We start from the raw sequence: 25,730 nt of genomic DNA on the forward strand, positions 1-25,730 counted from the left end.
CCTCGGTTGTATGTTAGGTCAAGATTGAAGAAATATCTTAATCCAGCAGAAAATAATGGAACAAATCGTTTGAGGTGAAATATAGATACTATAATAGTATAATGTAGAGTTGGGCCTTGAAATTTGAACGAAATTCAAGTTACATCATTGCTATGAGGGTGCCTTGATCACAGTTTCTTCCCTAACCTGGCCTGTGTATCACCTGTTTGTTTATTTGACTCATGGTGTTCATGAACTAAGGACTCAATAAACCCAAAGTAGTGTCATGCAATCCTATGTGTGTGGAGTGGCGAAGGTGGGGCACAACCACGGTTTACCCCTCCACAGTGCTTAATAACTTAGAAGTCGATGTTGATACCTCCACGACTAAGCTGGCAGAGCGGTGCAACACCCTGAGGCAGCCTATGCCAAGGCCGGACAGCCTTGCCTTATGCGCTATATATTTGTGGTATTTTTTTTTTTTTTTTTAATTATCTTTTTTTGAACAATTGTTTGTCATGGTGGATGGGTATGAATCTAACTTTAAGCTTTTGCTTCTTTCATCTCTCAAGTGAAACTGCTTTTGACATCAATGTCTTTAAATTATGCTCTACATATTCTTTTGTTGTTGCTTTCCCTGCTCAATTTCAACGTGTCCGCAGCATATTACTATACTAGCCACTTTCATAAATCAGCAATCAGCAGGGAGTGATGACAGAAGTACAAAAAAGAAGGGTGGAAAAAAGAAGAAACAAAAAGAAGGTAAAAAGAATGAAATCCGATATCCTTAGGCACTGTTGAATTTACTTAAAACATGGTAGAAAAAAGTTGCTTATCCAACAGGTAGAAAAGTGTAATTTTCTAATAAATCTATCTGATGATATTTCAACCCAAGCAAAAACTTCATATTGTATGCAGATGCTGAGAGAATGAAACAAGTCACAACTGATAACACGGCACATCTGATCTGAACTCACTTGTCCTTACACATCAAAATCCCCAACAGTACATCAGAACCCGCATAAGTTCATAAAACGGACCTTATTTTACAAGCAAGACACAATTATAAAACTATTAGGGAAGAGTGGAGATTACTTAAGTATGATTAGACGTTGTTGAAGTGGATTATGATTCAGCAGCAATTTCTTGAGCAGTGACCTCAGTCATTTCGTTCTTTTCGCTGTTGCTCTCAAGCTGGCTGTAGTTCCCTTTCTCCTTGAAGAGTTGGATGTGGTGGTGCTTGCAGTAGAGCTTTCCTTCATGTGCAATGTAGTTTGATGGGCTTATGGTGCAACCTCCATGGGTGCATTTGAAGCAGCTCCTATGGTATGGTGTCCCATTAACCGAAACCTTTTTGAGGACATAAACATCATTAGTTCTTCATAAACTGTTTGTTAAATACAGAATTAATGTCAATATGCCATGCCAATTTCAATTAAATTATATAGTATAATGCATATAATTTTTTTTTGGTTTTGGCTTAAATTGAAAGTTGATGTCATGAAAAACAATGAAATTCTGAGAAATTGGACATGAGCATTAGAAGTGTAATATATATTTTGCATGTACATTAAAATAATGCCTATCATTCTCGAAAGTGCTCGTATGGTTGTTACCTTCTCGATTGGGTAAACGGTCTTGTTGCACCCAAAACATTTTTCTCTGGTGCCCCCGAACATATTCGAGACTGCCTTAGCATTCTGTTTAGTAGCTGGGTTAAGTTAGCAGAAAGCAGTGCTACAAATGGTTGGTTTGCTGTGGAACTGACTTGAAATATGAACGTTGCATTTAAATTAACATTGAAAAAGGATTCAACACAAGTGCGAGATTACCTCATCAACCTGTCTTTCAGGTTTCAAGATTTTTGGTGTTCCTGAAAGAATGTTTAGAGAGAAGAACAAAATGAGTATCATTATAGAGTAGTTCTGACAAGTAGAATTTATATCAATCCAGAGAAAGAAAGATTTTTTTTTTTTTTTTTAATAAGAAAAAAGGCTTTACCTTCAAAACTCTTGTCTAGGCTGCCAGTGCGCTTGAAGAGTTGATCATAGTGAGGCCTGCAATATAGGACCCCTTCAAAAGAACAGTAGTTGCTGAGCTGCAAGTGTAGAATACAACATGATGAAGTATTCACTGTTTTCATCCTTAACATTGTCTACATTCTTTATTAAATTAGATAATTAAAAAAATAAAAATAAAAATCTCACAAATCCATTGTAGCAGGAACTAAACCGGATTTTTCCCTCTTGGGGCCAAACTATAGACAAAAATATTTTGACCAATCAAGAATATAAAATATACTAAAATTTGAAACTAAATTAATATATGAAGGATACAATTAGCATCTAAACAACATTAATAAAATGTAAACAAAACAAAAGAAAAAAAGAGAGACTATTTTTAATACATTTGCCTCAATCATTTATGATCTATCATAGTAGAATTCAATATTCTTTTGAATTGCGAAACTAATCTATAATTGATTTCGTTCTAAATTTTGCAACAATTTTCCTTTCAATATACAAATCAAACAGTCCATTAGAGAATTTACACTCATTAATGAATGTTCCCAAAATTTATACTCCCTCCAAGAATTCAATTGTTCCTAAGAATTCAATTGGTTATAGAGTGCTTTCTCAAAAAAAGTTTGGTTATAGAGTAATTCTAATTATATCTACTCTTTTAGTTTCTAATTGCAACTATCGATATTATTAGAGCGAGGGTCACAATAAAAAGGAAGATAATTTTCTAAATTTTATATATTTAAAAGTGGAATTGTTACCAAATTTAGTACATAATCAATCATTTAGAAATAAATTTGAAAGAAGGTTGAGTTCTATTTTAATAAATGATTGATTTAAATTATAGAAAAAAGTAATTATATTAGATTTTTTTTTTTGTTTATATTTTATTAACATTAAATATGTATTTTTTTTTATTTCTCATATATTAATTCAATGTTAATATATATGTTTCTTTGGCCCATCAAAAGTGAAAATTTTGATTCCATCCTTGATTGGAAAATGACAATTTTAAGAAGGAAAACATTTTTTTTTTTTTAATTTTATGATAATTCAATAGTTATAACTTACCATGAGAACGAGAGATTTGAAATTTAGATATCTTCATCAGAAACATCGGGACATGTTAACTGCTTAAACTACAAGATTCTTAATTTCAAGAGAAGACATAGCTATCAATAATGACTATATATGTTGTATTCACATGTACATGATCTATGCAAGAAGACAATGATAATGAACTCTTTCCTTGTTTGCCAACAAAACAACAATCATTCTTGTCCATGTTACAATCTTTGTTTTGTTTTTATCTTTCCCAACAAACTCAATATAAAAAAGGAGGATAGATCCAAGTAAACAAATAAAATATAGCTAGTGTTACCTTGAGGGTACCCCTGCAATGGTGGCATCGAAAGCAGGCCTTGTGGTACACTCGATTATCTGCAGTTAACTTATCAACCAAGTACACAGTCTTATCACAAGCCATGCACTTCTGTGTTGTTCCTGCAAAGCTAGCCATTGATTCCTAATCCAAACCAGTCCTTAGCAAGAGCCAGAAGAGAGAGAGAGAGAGAGAGAGCTAGTCTTGTCTATTTTGCAACAATTTTGCTTTCTCTCTTTGCAGTCTCTCTCAAGCCAATTCTTTATTTTTATTTTTCCTTCTACCTCTGTATCAAACAGCTAGGCAGGCAAAACTAGAGGAGGAGAAGGAAAGCAGAGAGAGAGAGAGAGAATTGCGGGTTGTAGTGAATTGCGGGTAACATGAAAACCAAATTTATAGTCTAATTTATGGGAGTGACCATTTTGCAATCATTTTGTCCGAATTTAAAGCAACTACATGATATATCCTATGTTTATAACACCCGCTCCCTACCCCACTTTTTTATAATTTTATTTTTAGATATAGTTATACATTCTAATTATGTTATCTATATACCCATTCCGTTCCAAATTGACAAATTGTTAGTCCTGTATTCTATTTTGAGATGTCTTAAAATTTTGTCATATTTCTAAAATTAAAAGTCATTAATTTACGGAGTTTCTTATTATGTCCCTACCAAATACAAGCACTCAAAGCAATAATTTTTTTTTTTTTTTTTTGAGAACTTTGTTTAAGGGTAATTTTTTGGAAACTTCTATCTTTTTAATTAATAAACAAGATAATAAACTATGTTCCATTAAAAAGTTGAGTTTTCTAAATAGGACCAACAATTTGAGACAGAAGGAGTAATTATTTGCAAGCATATGCATTAATAATATATCAATTTTTTTAATAGACAAGGCACTTTACAAGTTGAGTTAATTGGAACGTACAATAATACCAAGAGTTTTTTTTTTTTTTTTTTTTGGGGGGGAAGAAATACAATAATACCAAGAGTTAAAAGCTTAAATTTTCTAATTTCGAACCACACCCTAAGCTAATAGGAATCTATATATATATATATATTGACAAAAACTAATGGGAATATAAATGCACAATATTAAATCCATTTACTCCAATATTATTAAAAAGAGCACCAATAACTAATTGGTGTTTTTGTCTGATAATAAAAGATAATCATCCGAAGTGAACATCATAGATTGAAATTCTTATTCAAAAAAAAAAAAAAAAAAGGAAAAAAAGAGAGAAAAACAAACAAAAATATTATTATAAAGAGATTATGGTTTGTTGGTTTATTAAATGGTTAAAAGCAAAATTCTATAGCTACAAATATAGTAAAGAATAAATTTAGGTTTGGAGGAAAATTTGTCATACTCATTACTCACAATGTGAAGATTGATAAAAAATCATTCATATGTATTTTTAGTCACATAACATATTTAATAAGTCATATAACTTGTTTTAATAATACATGTTGATGGCTTTTGAATCGGCATGTAATTGGTATTTGGAGACTCCTCCCACTCAATTTAGAAGAAAATTTTGTCCAGAAAAATTATAATAACTAGTAGAAATATAATTCATTTTTATTTTATTTTATTGAAAAAAGCTCTGACTTTGAAGAGACTAGTAATGATAAATTCATGTATCCATTTTCATTCGAAGTGAAGCTACTCATTCATCACAAGGGTCCTCCACGCACTTAGATAATTTGGACTTCTCTTTTGCTTTATTATCTTTTTCCCTGTAGAATAGGAGACATCATGTTTATTAAAATAACCCAACTTATTTTGGGCACACCAAGTTAGGTTCATCAAAGTTAAAGTAAAATAAGTGATAGGAAAAAAAATTTGCAACATGGTTATGATATCATGTCAAATGGTAGATTTGAACTTCTGATGACTACTCTTTACTGACTATTTATTATTATCATAACAAAATTGCCTTTGATTATGATGAAATTCTACAAAATAGTAAGATTTGGCAGCTCCCCTATCAAATCAAAAGAATAAAAGTAGATTAGGGAGCTGAATCATCATGAACTTTTGTTGATTTTTGGGGGAGGATAATCGAGGATGGGTTTTCTTTTGTTAAAGGTGGTGGGTCTAAAGTTACTGATTACTTGATTTAATCATGACATGCCCAGCTGGATTCCTATTGGCTTCTTTCTTTCTTACTGTATTACTATTTGGAGATTGGAGTATAGTTTGTTCTTTTATAAATGTGTTCATTTGTTTCCTCTTTTTCTGTTCTTGATTAATGGATGGAAAACTCAGAACCTATAACTTTTCAAATTGTCTTTAAGCCAAAAAAAAAAAAAAAAAAAAAAAAAATATCTTTTCAAATGGTCTAGACTGACCTTATTTTTGCGACCGACATTACTTTTTCTGCTACTTTCTAAAATGACAATACATGACAATGGACCTATAACTACGACCATTTTTACTTTTATCAGTTACAGCATGCCGCTTCAACAAGTTAAAGAAAAAATTTTGTAAAAAAAAAAAGAAAAAAAAAAGGGCCATTAACACTCATTTTTTGGGTACATGTTATCATGCGATCTCCTAATGCCCTGCTGCATATCAAGGCCAAGTGTCATATTGACACCCCTTTGCAAGAGGGAGCTATAATTAGGGCTGTCTAGAGACCCGACCAATCCGACCCACCCGCCGCCGACTGAACCGATTTCTTCTGCGGTCGGCAATAGGTTTGTTCCTCCAAAACCCGAGTTTGGCAGGTCGGGTGTCGGTTTTCCTTCTCCAAAATTCGATCTGACCGACCCACAAATTTTTTTTTTTCGTCAAGATCTCAGCGAGATTTTGTTAGATCTAGCCGAGATCTTGCCAAAAATGGCCTAAATTTGGCCGGATTTGGAGAGACTTAAAGGATTTTGGCCATTTTTTCTCCGTTTTCATGTTGGATTCTCGCTGTTTTCATGTCGGATTTTCGTTGTTTTCCATATCTTCAACCTCGACCGACCCGCCCGCTGCTTGTTGAAGTTCCAACCTGCTCGATCCGATCATCCTCTTGGTCGGCGATGGGATGAGATTTTGTCCACCCGATCTGGTCGGGTCGAATGCGGGTTGAGCACAAATCTGATCCGACCCGACTTGTGGACAGGCCTAGCTATAATAGATGAATGCTTGGTTCAAGGCTTCAAGCTTAAACAAAATCTAATGGGCCTTAATTAGCCTAATTGGACTATGTTCCACTTATTAGTGTAGCAAAAGGGTCTAGTAGGGCAGATTTGAGTTTGACCCCAGAGGGTATTGGTCAAAACGTACATATTGGAAATGGTTTAGACTAAACGGGTTGCTATTTATGATATAGCCCACATTTTTTTGCATAAAAATAAATAAGAAAACTTGAGTATATTCTATTTCTGATTTTTAATACAAGAGAATAAAGAAATGAATGCCACTTCCTATTCTCTTGTGTTAAAAATTTGGATTATACATAAAATTTGGGTTATATACATAAACCCTTAAGTTTATGATCCGATAATTAATTTTAACCATACACTAGTCAAATAATTTCACAAAAAAAGAAATGCAAAGCTAAATGCCAGCCAAAGGCCTTGTAGTTGAATTGGCACCTCCCCATGTACAAAGTGCTTGGGGGTCTAGAGGGAAGGATAGGGTTCGAGTTGCGGGGTTATTAAAACTTTAAATTTTATAATAACAATCGTTGTTTAAATGGATTAAGTATGAATTCAAAAAACCAATTTCAAGTACACATCAAAGCTTTCACTTTCACTGACAAAAGGGAAGAGAGTTGGATGTATTGACTAAGAGAAGAAAATTAGAAAACACAAGAAAATACTTCTCCAAAAAGACCAACCAATGTGACTTAGGGTCAACCTAACACAACCCATCATTTTAGTAGGTTAAGTGTAGGTTGACACATTTTTTGCACAAATCCAAAATTCCAACCCATATTCATATTTGTCCTTTCTATATGTATTTGATAATAGCTTAATTTTGCATATTTATATCACAATTAGAAAGCATTATCATACTTATTTTGAGTTAATTCATGCATTTTATAGTTGGTTTTGAAATAATGCTGAATAATCAATTTTGTACTTAATTGAATTTTAATGTATGAATTTGTCTTCTGTAGGATAATAAAATTAAATAAGTGGATTTGAACAAAGAAGAAAGTTAATGGACTTTACTTTTACAAGGACCATGATGAAGTCAAAGAAGGCCAATCCAATTAAATTCGAGTCCAATTGGAGTAAGGAATCAAATGAAATTTGCACCAAATCCAAGTCCAATTCGGATTAGGATTCCAGCCTGTGAACTAGTTAGTATTTGGAGCATAACTTTCGGCTCAGATGTCCAATCAAGATAATTCAAGTTGGTCTGGAAAGTTAACTTAAAGGAATACAACTTTGTAGTTCACCAAAAGTCCTAATTCTGAAGTTAAATTGGCCAAAAACGTCAGTTAAAGGAAGTCTAAAAACATGAGATTTTTTTTCAAACGGGAATTCAACTTGTAATAGGATTCCTTGACCTATTTAAAGGCTCTTTAGGGAAAAATTTAGGAGGGAGCTGCTGTAGAACATAATTTAGGTTTTCTTAAAGTTTTTTTATATATAATTTTTAGAGTTTTATTTGTGCTATGGCTTGCTAAAAGCCTTGCTAAAGTAAGGGGTGAAACCCAACCGTTTATTGGTATGCTCTTAACAATTATTTTATGGTTTTAATGCTTATGTTATTATGTTTTTGATTGATTTACTCATCTAGAAAAGTGTTTAGTTATGTATAATTATTTGATTTATTGTAAACTCCGGGCATGTTAAATGCTTAGTATTTCCTGCGAACTAATTCACTAATTTTGTTTTGCCTAAAATCAATCAGTTTTATGAAACTACCTTAGACAATTAATTCTTGAGTTTTTATTGTTAAATCATCCGACTAAGATAATCCTTCGTATGAATTTTAGTTGAGTTATAAAATAAATATTGTTAAGACTACCAATAGAGGTGTTGTGTTTGGATCACTAAACCTGAGCACCTTAATATATTTTTATTTTCTCTCAATTTAAATTAAATTTACTAAACCATAAAAAATCTCTTCAATTAAACTTTATTATTTTAGTTTTATTCTCTTGTGGTTTGCTAATCAATTCCCTTTTTCCTGTGGATTCAACCTTGGACTTATCGAGTTATTATTTCGCGACAATCCTGTACTTGCGAGCAATATTTAAGTCACAGCAATATTCAGACAATCTCTCTCTCTCAGTGTGTGTGTGTGAGTGCATCTACATTATTCTAGTTGAATAACTAAATTTATTGAAAAGTCTTACAAATGCATGGGGCCACAAGGGCCTTATCATCTCCTTAACCCTATGGAGAATGCATGTTTGAACAGCAGAGAGAGTGAAAATTCTTAGGCCTTACAAAAAAACCCTACTTGCTTCTTTGGGAGCAAACTTAAAACCAAGAGGGAAAATACATCTATATATATAATAATAGGTGAAACTGAGAGAAACTTAAATTAGAATTTCAAATTAGAGTTCCAATTCTGTGTCATGTGTCCTAAATTATTTATTCTTAAAGAGTTTTATTTTTTAATTTTAGAATAAAATATGAGAGCACATCATAAATATTCATCCAAGTGAGTTATTAAGTACAAAAACTAAAGAGTCTAAAATAAATGAATCGTAAAAAAAAAAGTGCTTCACAATAATTTTTTTATTTATTTAAAAAACATGGATAATTTACATTTTATACTTAATAATATCCTTACAAAATTTTTTAAAGAGTTAACAAAATATAAAAATGACTATCAATAATATTTAAATTATATATATAGGAATTATATTATGTATCTTATTGTATATTTTTTAATGTATCCATGCATATGCATGGGATTACAATCTAATTAATATAATGCATCTTATATATTTTTCTAAGTTTTCTTTGGTCTTAAGTTTCTTTGGTCTTATACCTTTCGGCTTTTTAAAGCTAAGGTTGAGAATTTCTTCTTTTGTCATTGGATTCCAGTTTTGCACTAAGATTCAGAGGGGGGGGGGGGGGGATCTGTCTCATCAGCTTTCTCTCAGTTTACAGCCACTCATGGAATTGATCAAAAGTTCTCCTGCTTATATACCTGCCCAGATACGTCAGAAGCTTGCACCTCGCTCTTCTAATAAATAAAAAGAGCAGCCTGCATCTTTATCATCTTCTATGTAAGGTTGAATTTAATCAACCATGTGTTGGCTTTATTCCATGACAAATTTGCTTGTAATATAGCACTTAGAAACCTTGTATTTAGGTGGGAATCATGTAAGGGTAGTGTGTGAGAGAGTGTGAAGAAATGCTCAAGACAGTGCAGTGAAGCAGAGACTCGCGGCTAGGACTCGCGGGTGGCTCGCGGCTTGCAAGCCGCCAAAAGTTGCTCACGTGCAGAGCATGTAGTGGAGCTGAACAGTCACGCCACCTGGAGCACTACACGACAAAAATCCAGACTGGCCATTAAGTTAGCTCGCGACTTGAACTCGCGACTCAGTCAAGTCGCGAGGTCAAGTCACCAGCCAGCCCTGTTTTTGGAAAAACTGACTCTTCATATTCCATTCTCACACCAGTATAAATACCCCTCATTCCCACAAGATATGTGTGGCGATTCAGAAAGAAAAACCCTAAGAGAGGTTTCTTCAAAACACCCACCCAATTAGAGAGAGCTACTCATTCTTAGAGAGAAATCTTTGTAGTCTCTTCTCATTCCCTCTCTCATTGTCATACCTATTGAGAGGAGATTTCTATTCAAACACTACCCACACCCATTTAGAGTGTTGAGTGTTCTTGGAGTTTTGGGAAGCATTGGAAGATGCCAAAGATGGCGGATGCTATGGTTTAGTAGCGGAATCCGGTAAGCTAGAAAAGAAAAAGGTTCGGCGCAACCTCGTTGGAGCAAGAAGCTTGGAGGGCTTAGGTACATCGGGTAGATTAGGCTTGGAGGGTCTATTGCTGTTCATGTATCCCAACTACATTTTCTAGTGGATTATTGATCGCTTGGAGGGCGGCGGAGAGGTTTTACGCCGAGGGCTTCGGTTTCCTCTTCGATAACACATCGTGTGTTGTCCTTGTGTTTGCATCCCTCTTCCCTTTATCTTTGCCTTTTATTTTCTGCTGTGGATGTGATTTATAATTGGCTTAGATTGTTTTCCAATTCTGTTTATAGCTTATGTTCATTTTCCGCACACTAGTTGTTTGACATAAAGCTTGAATTGGTTAATTTGTAAATTGGGGGTCTAAACGTTCAAGGGTGTTTATACACATATTTGAACTTTCATTCTAGTAACGACCAGTTGTCTACGGATTCTCCCTCATACTCTATCGCAGCGGAGCCATCGCCATCTCTGCGCTTGAATGGTTCTCCCCAGCCCTACAGCAAAGGAAAAGTTCTTTCTCTAAATCGGGCCCGGGACATTCAACGAAAAAGGATGACCCGATGTTTTGCCCTTTCTCCCCCCAAAAAGGCCCGGATCCTCTATTTATTTATAGGAGAATCGGCCTGCCCCGCTTTCCTCCCCTGCGGAAAGAGCTCGTTCGCCAAGTCCGAACTCCCACTTTCTCGTCGATGACGGCTCTCCTCGATGCTAGCAACCGCGTTATATAATCAAGCACAAATATTTATGTAAATGTTGCTCCCTTGAATAAAATCCTAACTCCGCCACTAGAACCATGCAATGATCTTATACTCATTGTGCACAATTGCTAGAAGAAAAAGCTTCATGTCGTCCTTCAAAAGTCATTGTCGTGTCTAGGTCCTCATCGTGGAAAATGATATCCTTCGCAACAATGAGAGAGAGAGAGAGAGAGAGAGAGAGAGAGACCATTAGAAAATGAAAAAGAAAAGAAAAGAAAGTGATAGAGATTGGATTTCATAGGAATAGAGTGCAATTCAATCTACCAATGTACATGTGTACAAAATTGTATGTATTTATTTTGGTCCTTTTTTCCCACTTAATTGCTTAACTAGATTGTTTCAAAATTTTACTCAAAAAAAAAAAAAAAAGATTGTTTCAAAATAAATTTCGACGAGGCATCCTTCAAGTTGTAAAATCAAGCTAATTTAGCCTTTTAGGAGTACTGGTTATTCAAGACAACAAAGGGCACGTGATTGCATCATTATCATAGAAAATTGCTCTACCTCATTCAATAGGAAGCTCTAGTAGCTATGCAAGCAATCAAATTCTCCCTAGAAGTTGGGATTAATTCAGATGTGCTTCAGGGAGATTCTGAGATGATAATACACGCCCTGGTGGACGATAATGACTTTATGAAGAATTTAAACCCTTTTGGTCACCTTATAAAAGACGCAAAGTTTTTAGTAGGAGACTTCAGGAGCATTGGATTTTTACAAGTTTGTTGTCAAGGTAATGTTGAAGCTCACAATCTTGTTGAATATGTTATACATGTCATTGGTTATTCAGTGTGGATGGAAGATGTCCCTTCACATTTCACAAATATAATTCAAGCCGATATGGCCATTCTTTCATAATGAAGTTTTGCATCCTTCCTCCTAAAGAAAAAAAAAAAAAATCTAGGGATGCATAATCACCTCTAAAACATATAATAAATAACATTTGATTAATATAAAATTCTGTTTGTGTGATAAGAATAAAAAGAAGGTAAAATCCAACTATAAAAATTTTAAAATATTAATATATTAATCTAATAAAAAGTTATAAAAATAGAGTAACATTGATTAAACTGTTTTGTCATTTGAATTCATGGACGCTGGATCTGATCTTAATTTTCTGAATATCTAAGAAAACTCTTCATATTTATTATATATATATAAAAGAACTCTTTCAATACTAAAACTATTAGCTTTTCTTTTCTTGGTAAGATGAAACAAATGTGAACATACCTGTGTTCCAGCAAATGAGGAAATAAACTCCAAAATATGCCATTGTAGTATCAATGTGTACAAAAGTGCCAACTATCAAAGTAGGCTTACTATAACCAGCTTATAACCTCTTTAGCTTGACCAGTTAGTCACAATTTCAAGATCTAAAGATCCTACCTACCTCAAAACACCAAGACTGTTAGATAGCTCAGTTTTACCTACATTTCCTGCAGCAAGCTGTACGCACTATTATTATTTGGTAACCCAGTAACCTTGCATTTTTACAAGTGTTTTAGTAGGGTGGGGGAGAGGATATTGACTTTAATGAAAACTGGTCCATTAAAACTTAAGCACAACAAGTACCAACAAATGGGCATTTGGTCTAGTGGTATGATTCTCGCTTTGGGTGCGAGAGGTCCCGAGTTTGATTCTCGGAATGCCCCATTCATTAAATTTTGTTTACAAAAATTTTCAAAACAGATTTTAAGAATAAAGTTTTTAAGTTCAGTTTTTAATAATGCTTAAAATAAATTGAGTAAAGTCAAGTCAAGTCAAGAACTGCAAAATAAGAACAATAAATCCAAATATATCTAAAATATGACAAGATTCTTCATTAATGAATAATGTAATAAATTAGGCTTTAGAAGATGGTCAATCAAGGAAGGGGGAGCTAGGAAACAAACCCAATTTATCATAATTTATTACCTGAGGGGGTTATTTACTAACAAAGATCATGTAATTAACTCACTGCCTCCACATGCAAAAGATTCAGTTCTTTCTTGAATGATGGCATTTTGTGGTGATTGGCATTTCACCTAATTGTTATCCCCCTCACCTCAATATTCTAGAATTAGGTGAATTATTAACAAAAATCAATCACTCACCTGTTAAGACACTTCATCAATAGGTAAGCAGCAAGAAGCAAAAGGTTTCAAATTTTGTACATTATAGTGGACAAAACATAGGATTGTTGCACATCTTGATGTAAAGTATTTGGAACGGGAATCTTATGAGTTATAAGTTTAGAATTCAGACTTATAAAGAAAAAAAAAAAAAAAAAAAAAAAAGGTTTAGACTTCAGGAAATGAGAATATCAGAGATTAAAATTCCAGTGATTGCAGCAACTGCACTTGTGCCAAAACGAATATGATTAGTTTTTATGCTAGACTTCATCTTCAACATGAGTAGTGGTCTTATTTTATCAGAAATATCTTCTCCTCGGAAGGGATTGTGGGAATGATATGTCACGCAAGAAATGAATAATCAGCTTTTACAAAGCTATCAAGCCGTAAAAGGTGGTTCAAGCCTTACATTAGATGCATCCTTTGAGGCTCCGGGTCCAAATGGCATGTCTTGTCTTGTTTCATCAGTTGGCGCATACATTATTGGCACACATGTGACACAGGCAGTACTCTTATGTTTGAATTCGGGTATAGCACCTCGGAGAGACACTACAAAAAAAGGGTCCTCTGGTCGTGTTTTTAAAACGCGGCTATATGTTAAAAAAACGTGGCTATAGCCTATAGCCGCGTTTTTTTAGGCCGCGCTTTCTAATGCGACCTAAAACCTGTGACTATAGGACTGATGGTCCTATGGCCGCACTTTATAACTGCGGCCCAAGCCCAGGTCCTATAGCCCCGTTTAAAACGCGGCCTAAGGGTGTGGTCTTAGGTCGCGTTTTAAACGCGGCCTAAGGTTGTGGTCTTGGGCCGCGTTTTAAACGCAGCCCAAGGTTTCACCTTAGGCCACGTGTCCCAAACTAAAGCCGCGTGTTTAAAACGTGGCTTCAGACCAAATTTAAAGCTGCGTTTTAAACACGCGGCTTCAGACCAAATTTAAAGCCATGTCTATAAAACGCGGCTTCAGGTATACGAGAGCCGCATTTTAAAAATGTGGCCACAGTTAAGGAAAAAAAAAGAGTTTGCCAAAAAATTAAATACGGAGGTCCTTAGGCCGCGTTTTTAGCTCAAAAAAACGCAGCCTCAGGACCCTTCTATGGCCCCGTGTTTAAAATGCGACTTTAAGGTTTTTTTAAGCCGCGTTTTTATAAAACGCGGCTTCAGTCTATCTTGGGCTATGTTTTTTATAGCCAAGGCTTAAAAAACGCGGCCCAAGGCCCCCGCGTTTTTTAGTGAGACTCCTAATGGGGGGGGGGGGGGAATAATATAACATATATGTTTGAATTTGGGTATAGCACCTTGGAGAGACTCCTATGGAGGGGATAATATAACATATAGAGAAATCACTTGACCAAAAAGCCTAAGTCTATTAACTACTCACTCTTGTTATTAGTATCCTATGTGGGACTTCAATACTTAACTAACTACACTACTCACACAAGAATATTCCAACAGGGTAATATTCTCCATTTTTCAAATTATTATCATGTTCAAATGTCATACCTAACTATCAAACTAGGCTCACAGCTTACTATAACAAGCTAAGCTCATCTCTTTAATTTGAGCTATATAGGTCACAATTCCAAGATCTATAGAACCCTTCATTAAAACGCCAAATTGTGAGGTACCTGATATTTCCTGCAGCAAGCATCAGACATTAGTATAATTTGGTAAACTAGCAACCTTCCATTTTTACAAGTCTTTTAAGTCTTAGGCTACAAGGTAGGGGGAAAAAAGATCAATTGACTTTAGTGTAAATAGTTGATTAAACTTAAACACAAGATAGTATCACCAAATGGGCATTTGGTCTAGTGGTATGATTCTCGCTTTGGGTGCGAGAGGTCCCGAGTTCGATTCTCGGAATGCCCCATCATTTAATGATAATTTCTGATAATGTTTTTCAGTCCAGATTTTAATATAGCTGAAAAATAAATTGAGTGAAGTCAAGTCAAAAACTGCAAAATTTGGTCTCAATAGATCCAAACCCATCCAAATATATTTTAGATTTGACAAGACTCTTCATTAATAAATAAGGTAACCAACTAGATTTCAATAGATCCAAATACATCCAAATATATCTTAGATCTGACAAGTCTCATTAATAAATAAAGCAATAAATTATGTTGCAATAGATCCAAATCCATCCAAATATAGCTTAGATCTGACAATATATTTGGTGAATGAATGCATCGATCATTATTGATTATTCCTTATCTTTGTGTTTTGTTGGAGTTGGATTCACATATACATGCAAATGCTCCTTTAGCAATTCAATGGATTTCAAATTTTTGACATATGGTTTTTAATTTGTAATTGAACAATAAAAGTATGTTGGGGGGACAAACAAACATCAAAAGCCTATGATGAAAGTGGTTAGGTACATAGATGTGGTTGAACTACTAGACATTTGGTCTAGTGGTATGTATGATTTATGCTTCACAAATAACACCATCTAAAAAAAAAAAATGGGCATTTGGTCTAGTGGTATGATTGGGCGAGAGGTCCCGAGTTTGATTCTCAGAATGCCCCATTCATTAAATATTGTTTACTACAATTTTTCAGTTCAGATTTTAATAATGAAGTATTTCGGTTCACTTATTAAAGATTTTAATAATGAAGTTTTTCAATTCACTTATTAATAATGCTTACTCTTCATTAATGAATAAAGTAATAAATTAGGTTTCAGAAGATGTTGAATCAAGGAAGGGGAGCAAGGAAACAAACCCAAAATTTTCTTACTTTATTACCTGAGGAGGAGGTTATTATCTAATTAATTCACTACCTTCACATGCAATAGATTTAGTTCTTTCATGGATGACGGCATTTTGTGGTGATTGGCCTTTCACTTAATTGTCCTCCTAACCTCAATATTCTAGAATTAGATCTATTACTTACAAAAATCAACTGCTCACTTGTCAAGACACTTCATCAATAGGTAAGCAGCTAGAAGCCAATGGCTAAAAATTTTGTACAATCTAATGGACTAAACATAGCTTTGCTGCACATCTTAATGTAAAGGTATTTGAAAAGGGCAACTTAAGAGTTGTAAGTTTAAACTTCAGACTTACCAAAAGAAAAAAAAAAAAAAAATTTAGACATTTGAAGATGAAAATGTCATAGATTAAATTTTGGTTTCTGTAGCAATTGCAATTGCTGCATTGATACCAAATCAAATATAATCTATATATAAAATAATAGGTGAAGCAGAGAGAGTGTGAAATTGAATTCTAAATTAGAACTCTAATTTTGTGTCACGTGTCCAGATTACAACTCCAAATTAAAACTCTAATTATGTGCCACGTGTACACACCAATTTCAGTCAATTAACGCTGTGCTTTTTTTTTTGGGTGAATAAAACATTCTGCTCTTCACACCCGCGTATTTTCAGGTTCACCTCCCCTTCTCAAAACCCAAAATCCTTACTCTCCTTTAATATACAGCTCCCCTCTTCTTCAATGAATGCTATAGAATTTCAAAAGAATATCTCGGTATCAATGATGCATGCTTCTTGGTATTTCTCTATCTTATATAGAAGAGGTTCTGCATTTTGTACTTTTCTTCACAGTTTTAATGGTCCTGGTGGTTCTGCATCTATAGCAGCAAAACGAATTCTTCCTAAGGTTCGATTACTCCTTTCTTTCATCTGCATCTGCTTTCCTTCCTTTTTGTGAATAATTTTTATTCTTGAATTATATAAGTTTTTTTGTTTTCGCATGTTTATCTTCTGTTTCATTAGTTTCTCCTTTTGTCACACAAAAAACTTCCACCTTCATCATTGGCGCTCTCTCTCAAAGCCCAAAACCAAAGCCAGCAACGCACACACATATCATTCCAAGCAAACCCATTTAAAAGCAAAAAATTTCTCTCTTTTTTTGTATTTTTGATTCCCTTCTTCTTATTCGTCCGTACACAACGCAAAAAACCCTTTTTCCCAATCGTGCTTTCACAATTTCCTTTTCGGGGGTTTTGGATTTTAGCTCAGCAGCGAATTTTACTTTGATCGATGGTTAGTGGGCATGTCATTAAACGCGCCAAGTACAAGACCTCACCCAAAGGCGCTGGTACTCCTGGTGTTTTAAAAATGGTATATTGGGAATGCATAATTTTTTTGTGGGTTTTAAAAAAAAAAAAATTATTTTTTTATACCCACTTCATAAATGTTTGAACTTTATGGTTGGATTATGATATTATTAGTTTATTGTGCAATTTCCCTATCTGGGTCTTGGTTGATTTTAGTGAAAAAGCTATGAGCAAGTGTTAATTTTTATTTTAGCCATTCTTGGTTTTATGGTAGTTTTTTGATATGATGGATGAACTCATAATGCTGAATACATTGTTTCTGCAATTTGCTAATTGGGTTTTGGTTGATTTTGCGTATTTGATTAATGTTCTTGAAAAAACTATGAGCTATGTGGCCAATTTATAATGTTTGTATACTATGGTTAGTTTGTAAATTGATGGTGAACACATAATGCTGTATTAGTTTATCGTGCAATTTGCCAATGGGTCTCAGTTGATTTTACGCATTTGATTAATGCTTTTGGGGAGGAAACTATGAGCAAATGTTGAAGAAGCTATGAGCAAGTGTTAATTTTTATTTTAGCCATTCTTGGTTTTATGGTTGTTTTTTGATATGATGGGTGAACACATAATGCTGAATACATTCTTTCTGCAATTTGCTAATTGGGTTTTGGTTAATTTTGCATATTTGATTAATGTTCTTGAAAAAACTATGAGGTTTGTGGCCAATTCATAATGTTTGTATACTATGGTTAGTTTGTATACCTGATTGCGTGATAGTATATTCTAATTTACCATAAAAATTTGTTCATAACTTATATGATAAAGGGTCTTTAAACAGCTTATTGTCATCTATGTTTTTACAGTTTATGCCCTTATTTGGTGTGCTTTTTTCCTCCACAGGAGATTGTTATAAAATTGGGAAACTCTGTTGCTAACAAACTGAGGCTTTTTAACTACTTATTTTCTTACCAAAGGTTAGCTCTTTTTTATTGTTGATGTTATTATTATTGGTCAATTATTTGATAGGCTGTTCATATTCTATTTATTAGAGGTTTTGATGTTTTCATTTTAACAGTAGTCACAATTGTACCAAAACTTTCTATTATCATGTCAATCAATTTTCAAGTCATTAAAAAATATGACAAGTAGTTAGCTACTCTTTTACATAGTGTTGTTATTATTACTGATAAATTATATGACTTATTGTTAATATTCTTTTCGTTAGAGGTTTTAACATTTTTGTTTTTATAGCATTCACAAACTACCAAAACTTTGTATTTTCCCAGTTAATAAATTTTCAAGTAATTAACAAATATGGTGAGTACTTAGCAGTAATGTTGTGTTAGTGGTTCGATAATACAAGTATATTATTTAAGATAGTTATGGATGAAGCATGAGCTAGAAGGTCAAAAAGGCGTTTGATTTTAAATAAAAAAAGAGCTATCCAAACTCAAGTAGAGATGTGTTCTAGAAGTGAAGTGGATCCTAAGAACCTATTTGATGTTCCTATTTCATATGGTCCTGGTACCTCTACCCTTCAACATAAAACCACGAAGGGAAATCTATTTGAGGTACCTATTTCGTATGGTTCTGGTATCTGTACCTTTCAAAGTCATGATAAAAATGGCGCTACTAAGAGATTGAAATCGGGAAAAACAGCGGGAATTATCAACAAACAATTAGTAAATGCTCCTATCATTGGATGTGATTTTCATTTTAGTAATGTGGAAAATACGCTGGTGCTCCCTCAATTGAATGACGAAATCCTCCAAAGATGTGACAAAGAAGTTATAGATGAGAACTTATTAGATGTTCCTGTGGATGTGATGGTAGAAGAGGTGGCAACTGATTTTATTCCAAATAATGCGAATACTATCTTTGGGAGCACTTCACATGAATCCAATACTATATCAGGTTAGACTTTTGTTGTACTAATAATTTTCAATGGCTGTTTGGAATCTATCTTTGCACTACTAATAAGACTAAATTCAGCAGATGATCTTCATAATGAGCACTTGATCCACATGATAAGCCCTGCTGAAATTGCTGCCCCTACAGGTAATGAATGGAATTGAACTTAATTTTTCCCTTTTCATTTTTTTTTTTTTTTTTTTGTGCACATGCCTTTTAAAAGTATATGTATGGACATCCAAATGAAAATACATGCATATGAATGTTTGAAAAACCAGTCAAAATCCAGTTTGTTTTCCATTACTACATCAGTAAACCCAACTACGTAACAAGCTGAAATAAATAAATAGTTGGCTGTTTTCTTTCTTTTGGCCGTTAGCAGTAAAATCAACAATAAGACTCTCTCCATTAACCCTGCTAGCAATTGTTCAAATTTATCTATTTAATTGTAGAGCTAAACAAGTTGGTTCCGATAGGTACCAATTATATATTTAACATTCTAACTAAAACTTGATTTTCTTCTAGATTCTTTAAATTTAAATAAAACCTACTAAAGAAATTATTTATGCTCTTTTTAAAAATTACTTTCTTTAATTAGTTGGTAATTAGTTTAGTTGTGCTCATTGTTGGTTTTGTTCCCTTTTCTTTTAATTGGCCTCCTTCTCATGCCACATCTCTTGATTGATAGATTTATTGGCTCAGCGGGATACACAAACTGAAGTTACGACTTCGAATGTCCCCTTGAAGCGTAAGTTCCCTTTTATTGATTACTTCCAAATCCTTTGAAATTTATATTTGACATCATTGTTCATGCTATGTAACTCCCACTGGATATTTCTGATTCTAATAGGTAAATTCACTGAACCATGGAATTTTGGCAAGCCAACACAAACTTGTGAGAGCTGTGGGGCTATTCTATGGTATGAAGAGAGGAATGTGAAGTCAAGAAGACCATCACAACCTAAGTTTTCGTTGTGCTGTTCAGAAGGACTAATTTATTTTCCTTTGTTAAAACACGCACCTCCAGTTCTTGAAGAATTACTGAATTACGAAGGGCCTTCATTTGTGCATTTCCATGACAACTGTCGGAGATATAATGCAATGTTTGCAATAACATCAATGGGTGGAAAAGTTGACAGAACTGTAAATGATGGAAATGGTGCCTATGTGTTCAGGCTAAATGGACAGAATCATCATTTGATTGGCTCTTTGTTACCAGTTGAAGGATTGGAACCAAAATTTGCTCAACTTTACATATTTGATACAGAGAATGAAGTGCAGCATAGGATAAGGTCGATTTCATCTGATAAAGAAAATGATGGCATTGATCCCGAAATTGTTAACTCTCTAATACATATGCTTGATGAAAACAATGCTTTGGTTAAGGTTTTCAGAATGGCCAGGGATCGCTACACTCAATGTAATACTGCAGATGTCAGATTGCGTCTCATTAGTTGTCGTACCAATCGTTCCTCACAGTATAATCTACCTACTGCCTCAGAAGTTGCTGGTCTTATTGTGAATGATTTTGACCCTAATAATGGGTATCGTGATATTATTGTTGAGGATCGTCATCGTGGGCTCCGGCGTATAAGTGAAATCCATCCAGCTTTTATGGCTATGCAATATCCTCTGCTTTTCCCTTATGGTGAGGATGGCTTCTATCTTGGTATACCAAAAAGATTAAGAGGCTCAATGCAAGAAACCGAAAATTCCACTGTCACGATGAGAGAATATTATGCATTCCGTATTCAACAACGACTTAGTGAAGGCAATACTTTAATTTCTGGTGGTAGACTTTTCCAGCAATTCATTGTTGATGCTTACTGTTGTATTGAAGGAATTCGTTTGAGGTGGATACAAAAAAAACAAGACTACCTAAGAGCTGAGATATACAGTGGTCTTAAAGATACAGTACTACGAGGAGACACAACTCGAGCATCTATTGGTAAACGGATAGTTTTACCATCTTCTTTCACTGGTGGCCCAAGATACATGATTCAGAACTATCAGGATGCCATGGCAATATGTCGGTGGGCAGGCTATCCAGACCTCTTCCTTACTTTTACGTGCAATCCTAAATGGCCAGAGATCATTTCTTTCCTAGAAATGATTCCTGGTCAAAAGCCGGAAGACCGACCAGACATTGTTTCAAGAGCTTTTAAAATAAAATTGGATGCACTTTTGCAAGACATAAAGAAAGGACAGCATTTTGGTAAAGTACTTGCAGGTAATACAAACTGAAGATACATTTTTCCCTTTAATAATCATCATCATTTTCTGAAACATCCATGCTTGCGCATTATTTATTTTAATTTCTTCCCTCATTTATATTTTATGCAGTTGTATACACGATTGAGTTCCAAAAAAGAGGTCTTCCACATGCACATATATTGTTATTTTTGCATCCTAATGATAAATATCCAGTTCCTGAAGATATTGATAGCATAATCAGTGCTGAAATTCCAGATTGTTTGGAAGATTCGATTGGACATGAAGCTGTTAAGCAATTCATGATGCATGGGCCATGTGGTGCAGCTAGGCCAAATTCTCCTTGCATGGTTGATAACAATTGTACCAAGCATTTCCCTAAACGTTTTGTCCATGAAACCATCATTGATGACCAAGGTTTTCCGACTTATAGAAGAAGAGATAATGGCCGTTTTGTTGTGAAAAATGGTGTTCAATTAGACAATCGATATGTTGTCCCATACAATATTGATTTGCTGGTGAAGTATCAGTCGCACTTAAATATTGAATGGTGTAATCGGTCAAAGGCCATCAAGTATCTTTTTAAATACATTAATAAAGGCACAGATTGTGTTACTGCTGTTTTGGAAGAAAATGTAGTCTACAATTCAAATGATGGAATGGAATCTATATTAGAAAAAGATGAAATAAAAACATATCTTGATTGCAGATATATATCAGCATCAGAAGCATCATGGAGAATTTTCCAGTTTGAGATTCATCACCATGAACCAGCTGTTCAGAGATTGAACTTTCATATGAAAAATGAAAATCAGGTCACTTTTTCATAAGATGCAATATTCTGTTTTTTTTTTTTTTTTATTAATTATATGTTAAGCTTGGCAAAAGTTTTAAAATTATGATTTCCTTAATGCTTTGTAAAAAGGAATGCTTATCGATTGTGGAAAATTCAAAGTGTGATGAACCTTATCCTTCTGATTATCAAAAATTTGTCGTTACATCTCATTGAATATAAAAACCAAAAAAAAAAAAAAAAAAAAAAAAAAATCTTTTTTAAGATTTCATCTAGCCTCTCATTTTCATCCCATAAAATTTAGGACATAAAATTGGGCTAAATTTGTGAATTTACATGAATTTCAGTTCAAATTCATGAAAATTTTGGGTGAGATCAAACCATAGATGAAACTTCATCTCTCTGCCTATAATTCTCCCATCCCCACTACCTCTGATGTAAACATTGGTCTGTAAAGTATAAGGCTTCCCAAATGTTGTCCCAAGGAATTCAGTGTCTACTTCATCATGGAAACCTGGATGAGCTTCATTGCTGGAGATTTGCCATTGCCCAATTTAGTATACAATTACACTAATCAAATTCTAATTAAAAAATATAGTTCCTTCAAAAAATTATTATACTTGTCAATACACATAAATTTTAATTACTTTTAAAAAATATAGTCTTTTTTAAGTATAGTAAAATTAATACCACTTATTATTTGGTCCAAATTCTGACATGGAAAGCTGTAATGTCTCCTGCAGTGTAGCCAAGTTGAAACTTAATGGAGCCACCAAAGTAGCCACATCGAAATGGACGTACAGACTTGAACCCACTTCATGTTATGAAAAACCAAGCAATAAAATGGAGAATAGCTAATATAAAATCAGGATGTGCACAAAGAAATTTAAGAGCTATATATTAAGTATACATAATGAGACTGAGTAAGGCCTTTTTTTTTTTTTTTTTTGTTTTTGGGTGCAGACTGAGTAAGACCTGAGGTACTATCAACCCAGATGGTTAATGCATTTTGGCCAAAGTTTTGATGCGAAGGACCCCAGAGGTTTTTATATCCTTTGTAAAACCTCATGGAGTTGAACCTACAGCTTCGCAAGTAGCCAGGTGAAGGTGGCCACCGAGCATTGCTTGAAGGGACAAAAAAGATCAAAAGTAGGAAAATAAAGAAAGCCATGAAGAGGGGAAGAAAGATGAATGAAAGGAAGCTATAATGTGGAGAAAGAAGGATGATTGTGATTGTGCATGAAAGGAAACCAATCAAATTGATTATTATTAGGACTCAAAACCAATCAAATTGCTCACAATTAAAAGAAACCCTGTAAAGCTCTAAAGCTCTGCACAATAATAGACTTGGTAACAATAAGTACAATAGACTTCGGGTCGACCCACTGGTCTAAGGGTTTCTCGGATTCGGCCTTAAAACAAGCCCACCTCCCAATCAAAGCAAATTAAATTAATAAGATAAATTAAAGTCACAATATTGTTAACAACATACTTCATAATTACCTTATTCATATGATAAGTTATTGACGGTAGTCAAGAAAGTAATGTTACTGTTCTAACGATGACTCCAAAAATCAATAACAATTTACTAACTCAATAATTGTAAAAAATGTTTATAGTGTAACATTGCTCTAATTTAATAAGATAATTTTAATGATTCTTTTCTTTTTCATGTCATAAAAGAAGAAAAATTATTGAATATATTGGGAGTATCAAAAAAAAATATTTGCTAAGTTTTGTGAATGAAATTTTCAGATTAATAATATGAATTTAAACTTAAGTGAGCATTTTAAACATAAATAAAATCATGATTAATAATATATCAATTCCCGTGCGGTAGCACGGGTTACATACTAGTTAGTTTTAATGCACGCCGAAAATGAATAATCAGCTTTTAGAACCCTATCAAGCTGCAAAGGTGGTTCAAGCAGTACTCTTATGTTTGAATTCAGGGGGTATAACACATTGGGGAGACTTCAATTGAGGAGATAATATTAAAATAACACATAAAAGCTTAAGCCTATTAACCATTCACACTTATCATTAGTATCCCATGTGGAACTTTAACATTTAACTAACCACACGCCTCACATGTGAATATGCCAATAGGGTAATATTCTCCATTCATCATGTTTAAATGTCATAGCCAACTATCAAACAAGGCTTACAGCTTACAATAACCAGCTTATTTCTTTAATTTTAGCTGTTAGTCACAATTCCGAGATTTATTAAAGAACCCATCATGAAAACACCAAATTGTGAGATAGCTCAATTATACCTATATTTACTGCAGCAAGCAGAATTAGCCGTAGATCCACGCGATGCGTGGGAATATATAAATATTATGTAATGGGGTGTAGTATATAAAAAGTAACAATCACTTTAAATATTATCTATTTTTTGAAAAAGATTTTTATAAGTATTTTTTCATCTTTTTATCTTTACAAATATACCATATTAAATTTTTTTTTTTTTTTTTGTATGTTTGATTAATATTTTTTTAAGGTGAACCGTATTTTTCTAACTTCTGTTGTAGTGTGTTATTTGCCTAATATACAACTAAACTTTATAAGTTTCAAATTTATTATTCAAATTTTCATTTCTTAAGGAATAAGGAGATTATCGTAATGATAAAAACTCATCACAAAATTATATTGTTATCTTAGCCAAAATTAAAATGAAACCATAGGAATAAGAGATAGACTTTATAATAATTTATTACTCAAACAATTGGTAGGCATATTCAAATTCATATAACTATGTAGATTGTGTTTTGATATAAACTCAAATTCCTATTTTCAAAAAAACTAAGTATTAACCCAAACCGAAATTCAAAAGCAATACAAGAGAGAGATAAGACTTTGTGATGGGAAATTTAAAAAAAACAATACCAAAACTCATATTTTTTTATATAAAAAACCCACCAACCTTAATTAGAGTTATAAGAAAGAACAAAAATCCACCACGAGAGAGAGAGAGAGAGAGAGAGAGAGAGAGAGAGAGAGAGAGTACTCACAGTTTTTTTGTGAGAAAAATATGAATTGAGTGAGAGAAATCATATTGAATTTATACAAAATAAAATGGGAAGAAGAAGAGTCAAAATATAAGAAAGAGAAAACGATGAAAGAAACGTAACGGTAAAGTAGAGAGTAGTGAGGAGATAAAGAGGTAAAGAAGGAGGAGAAAGATTGGAGGAAGTGTAACAGTAAATGTGGACTAATAGGAAGAAGAAGAGTTGTTTTTATTTTATTTATTTATTAAATAGGGAGAATAAAAGTGAGAAAAGAAGAGGGAGAAAATAAGTGGATGATGTGACCACTGATGTGGCTCAACAGGAACGTAGTAACAATAAATATTATGTTTCAGCTTTTAGATATATATAGATATAGATTTGGTAACCCAGCAACCTTTCCACTTTTACTAGTCTTTTTAGTCTCAGGCTACAAACTTGGGGTAGAAAAGATCAATTGACTTTAATGAAAATGGTGGAATAAACTTCAAACACTAAATAATATCACCAAATGGGCATTTGGTCTAGCGGTATGATCTCGCTTTGGGTGCAGAATGTCCTGAGTTCAATTCTTGGAATGCCCCCATTCATTAAATGTTGTTTCCCACAATTTTTCGTTTCAGATTTTAATAATGAAG

At 33.7% G+C, this 25,730-nt stretch overlaps 2 protein-coding genes, 1 long non-coding RNA gene and 2 other non-coding genes across 5 annotated transcripts; 3 read left to right on the forward strand and 2 right to left on the reverse strand.

Moving 5' to 3' along the window:
- Positions 1-857: 857 nt before the first annotated feature.
- Positions 858-3,762, reverse strand: LOC126707357 (LIM domain-containing protein WLIM1-like). Its single transcript, XM_050406964.1, has 5 exons — positions 3,382-3,762; positions 1,981-2,077; positions 1,812-1,852; positions 1,596-1,679; positions 858-1,329 (listed from the first exon to the last, which is right to left on the reverse strand). Exons 1-5 carry the CDS (start codon positions 3,517-3,519, stop codon positions 1,105-1,107), a joined length of 585 nt encoding a protein of 194 aa, XP_050262921.1. The 5' UTR covers positions 3,520-3,762; the 3' UTR covers positions 858-1,104.
- A 6,993-nt stretch (positions 3,763-10,755) lies between these two features.
- Positions 10,756-12,332, reverse strand: LOC126705929 (uncharacterized). Its single transcript, XR_007648461.1, has 2 exons — positions 12,267-12,332; positions 10,756-11,181 (listed from the first exon to the last, which is right to left on the reverse strand). It is a non-coding gene; the product is annotated as an uncharacterized LOC126705929 (long non-coding RNA).
- Positions 12,333-12,616: 284 nt separating this feature from the next.
- TRNAP-UGG (transfer RNA proline (anticodon UGG)) lies at positions 12,617-12,688 on the forward strand. Its single transcript has one exon. It is a non-coding gene; the product is annotated as a tRNA-Pro (tRNA).
- Positions 12,689-14,941: 2,253 nt separating this feature from the next.
- Positions 14,942-15,013, forward strand: TRNAP-UGG (transfer RNA proline (anticodon UGG)). Its single transcript has one exon. It is a non-coding gene; the product is annotated as a tRNA-Pro (tRNA).
- A 1,505-nt stretch (positions 15,014-16,518) lies between these two features.
- Positions 16,519-22,119, forward strand: LOC126704953 (uncharacterized). Its single transcript, XM_050403929.1, has 7 exons — positions 16,519-16,764; positions 18,068-18,141; positions 18,888-19,081; positions 19,160-19,225; positions 19,767-19,826; positions 19,929-21,308; positions 21,422-22,119. The coding sequence occupies exons 1-7, from the start codon at positions 16,600-16,602 to the stop codon at positions 22,117-22,119; spliced, it is 2,637 nt and encodes an 878-aa protein (XP_050259886.1). The 5' UTR covers positions 16,519-16,599.
- Positions 22,120-25,730: the final 3,611 nt, after the last annotated feature.

The sequence above is a fragment of the Quercus robur genome, chromosome 11 (assembly GCF_932294415.1).
Source record: "Quercus robur chromosome 11, dhQueRobu3.1, whole genome shotgun sequence".
NCBI classification, from domain to species: Eukaryota; Viridiplantae; Streptophyta; class Magnoliopsida; order Fagales; family Fagaceae; genus Quercus; species Quercus robur.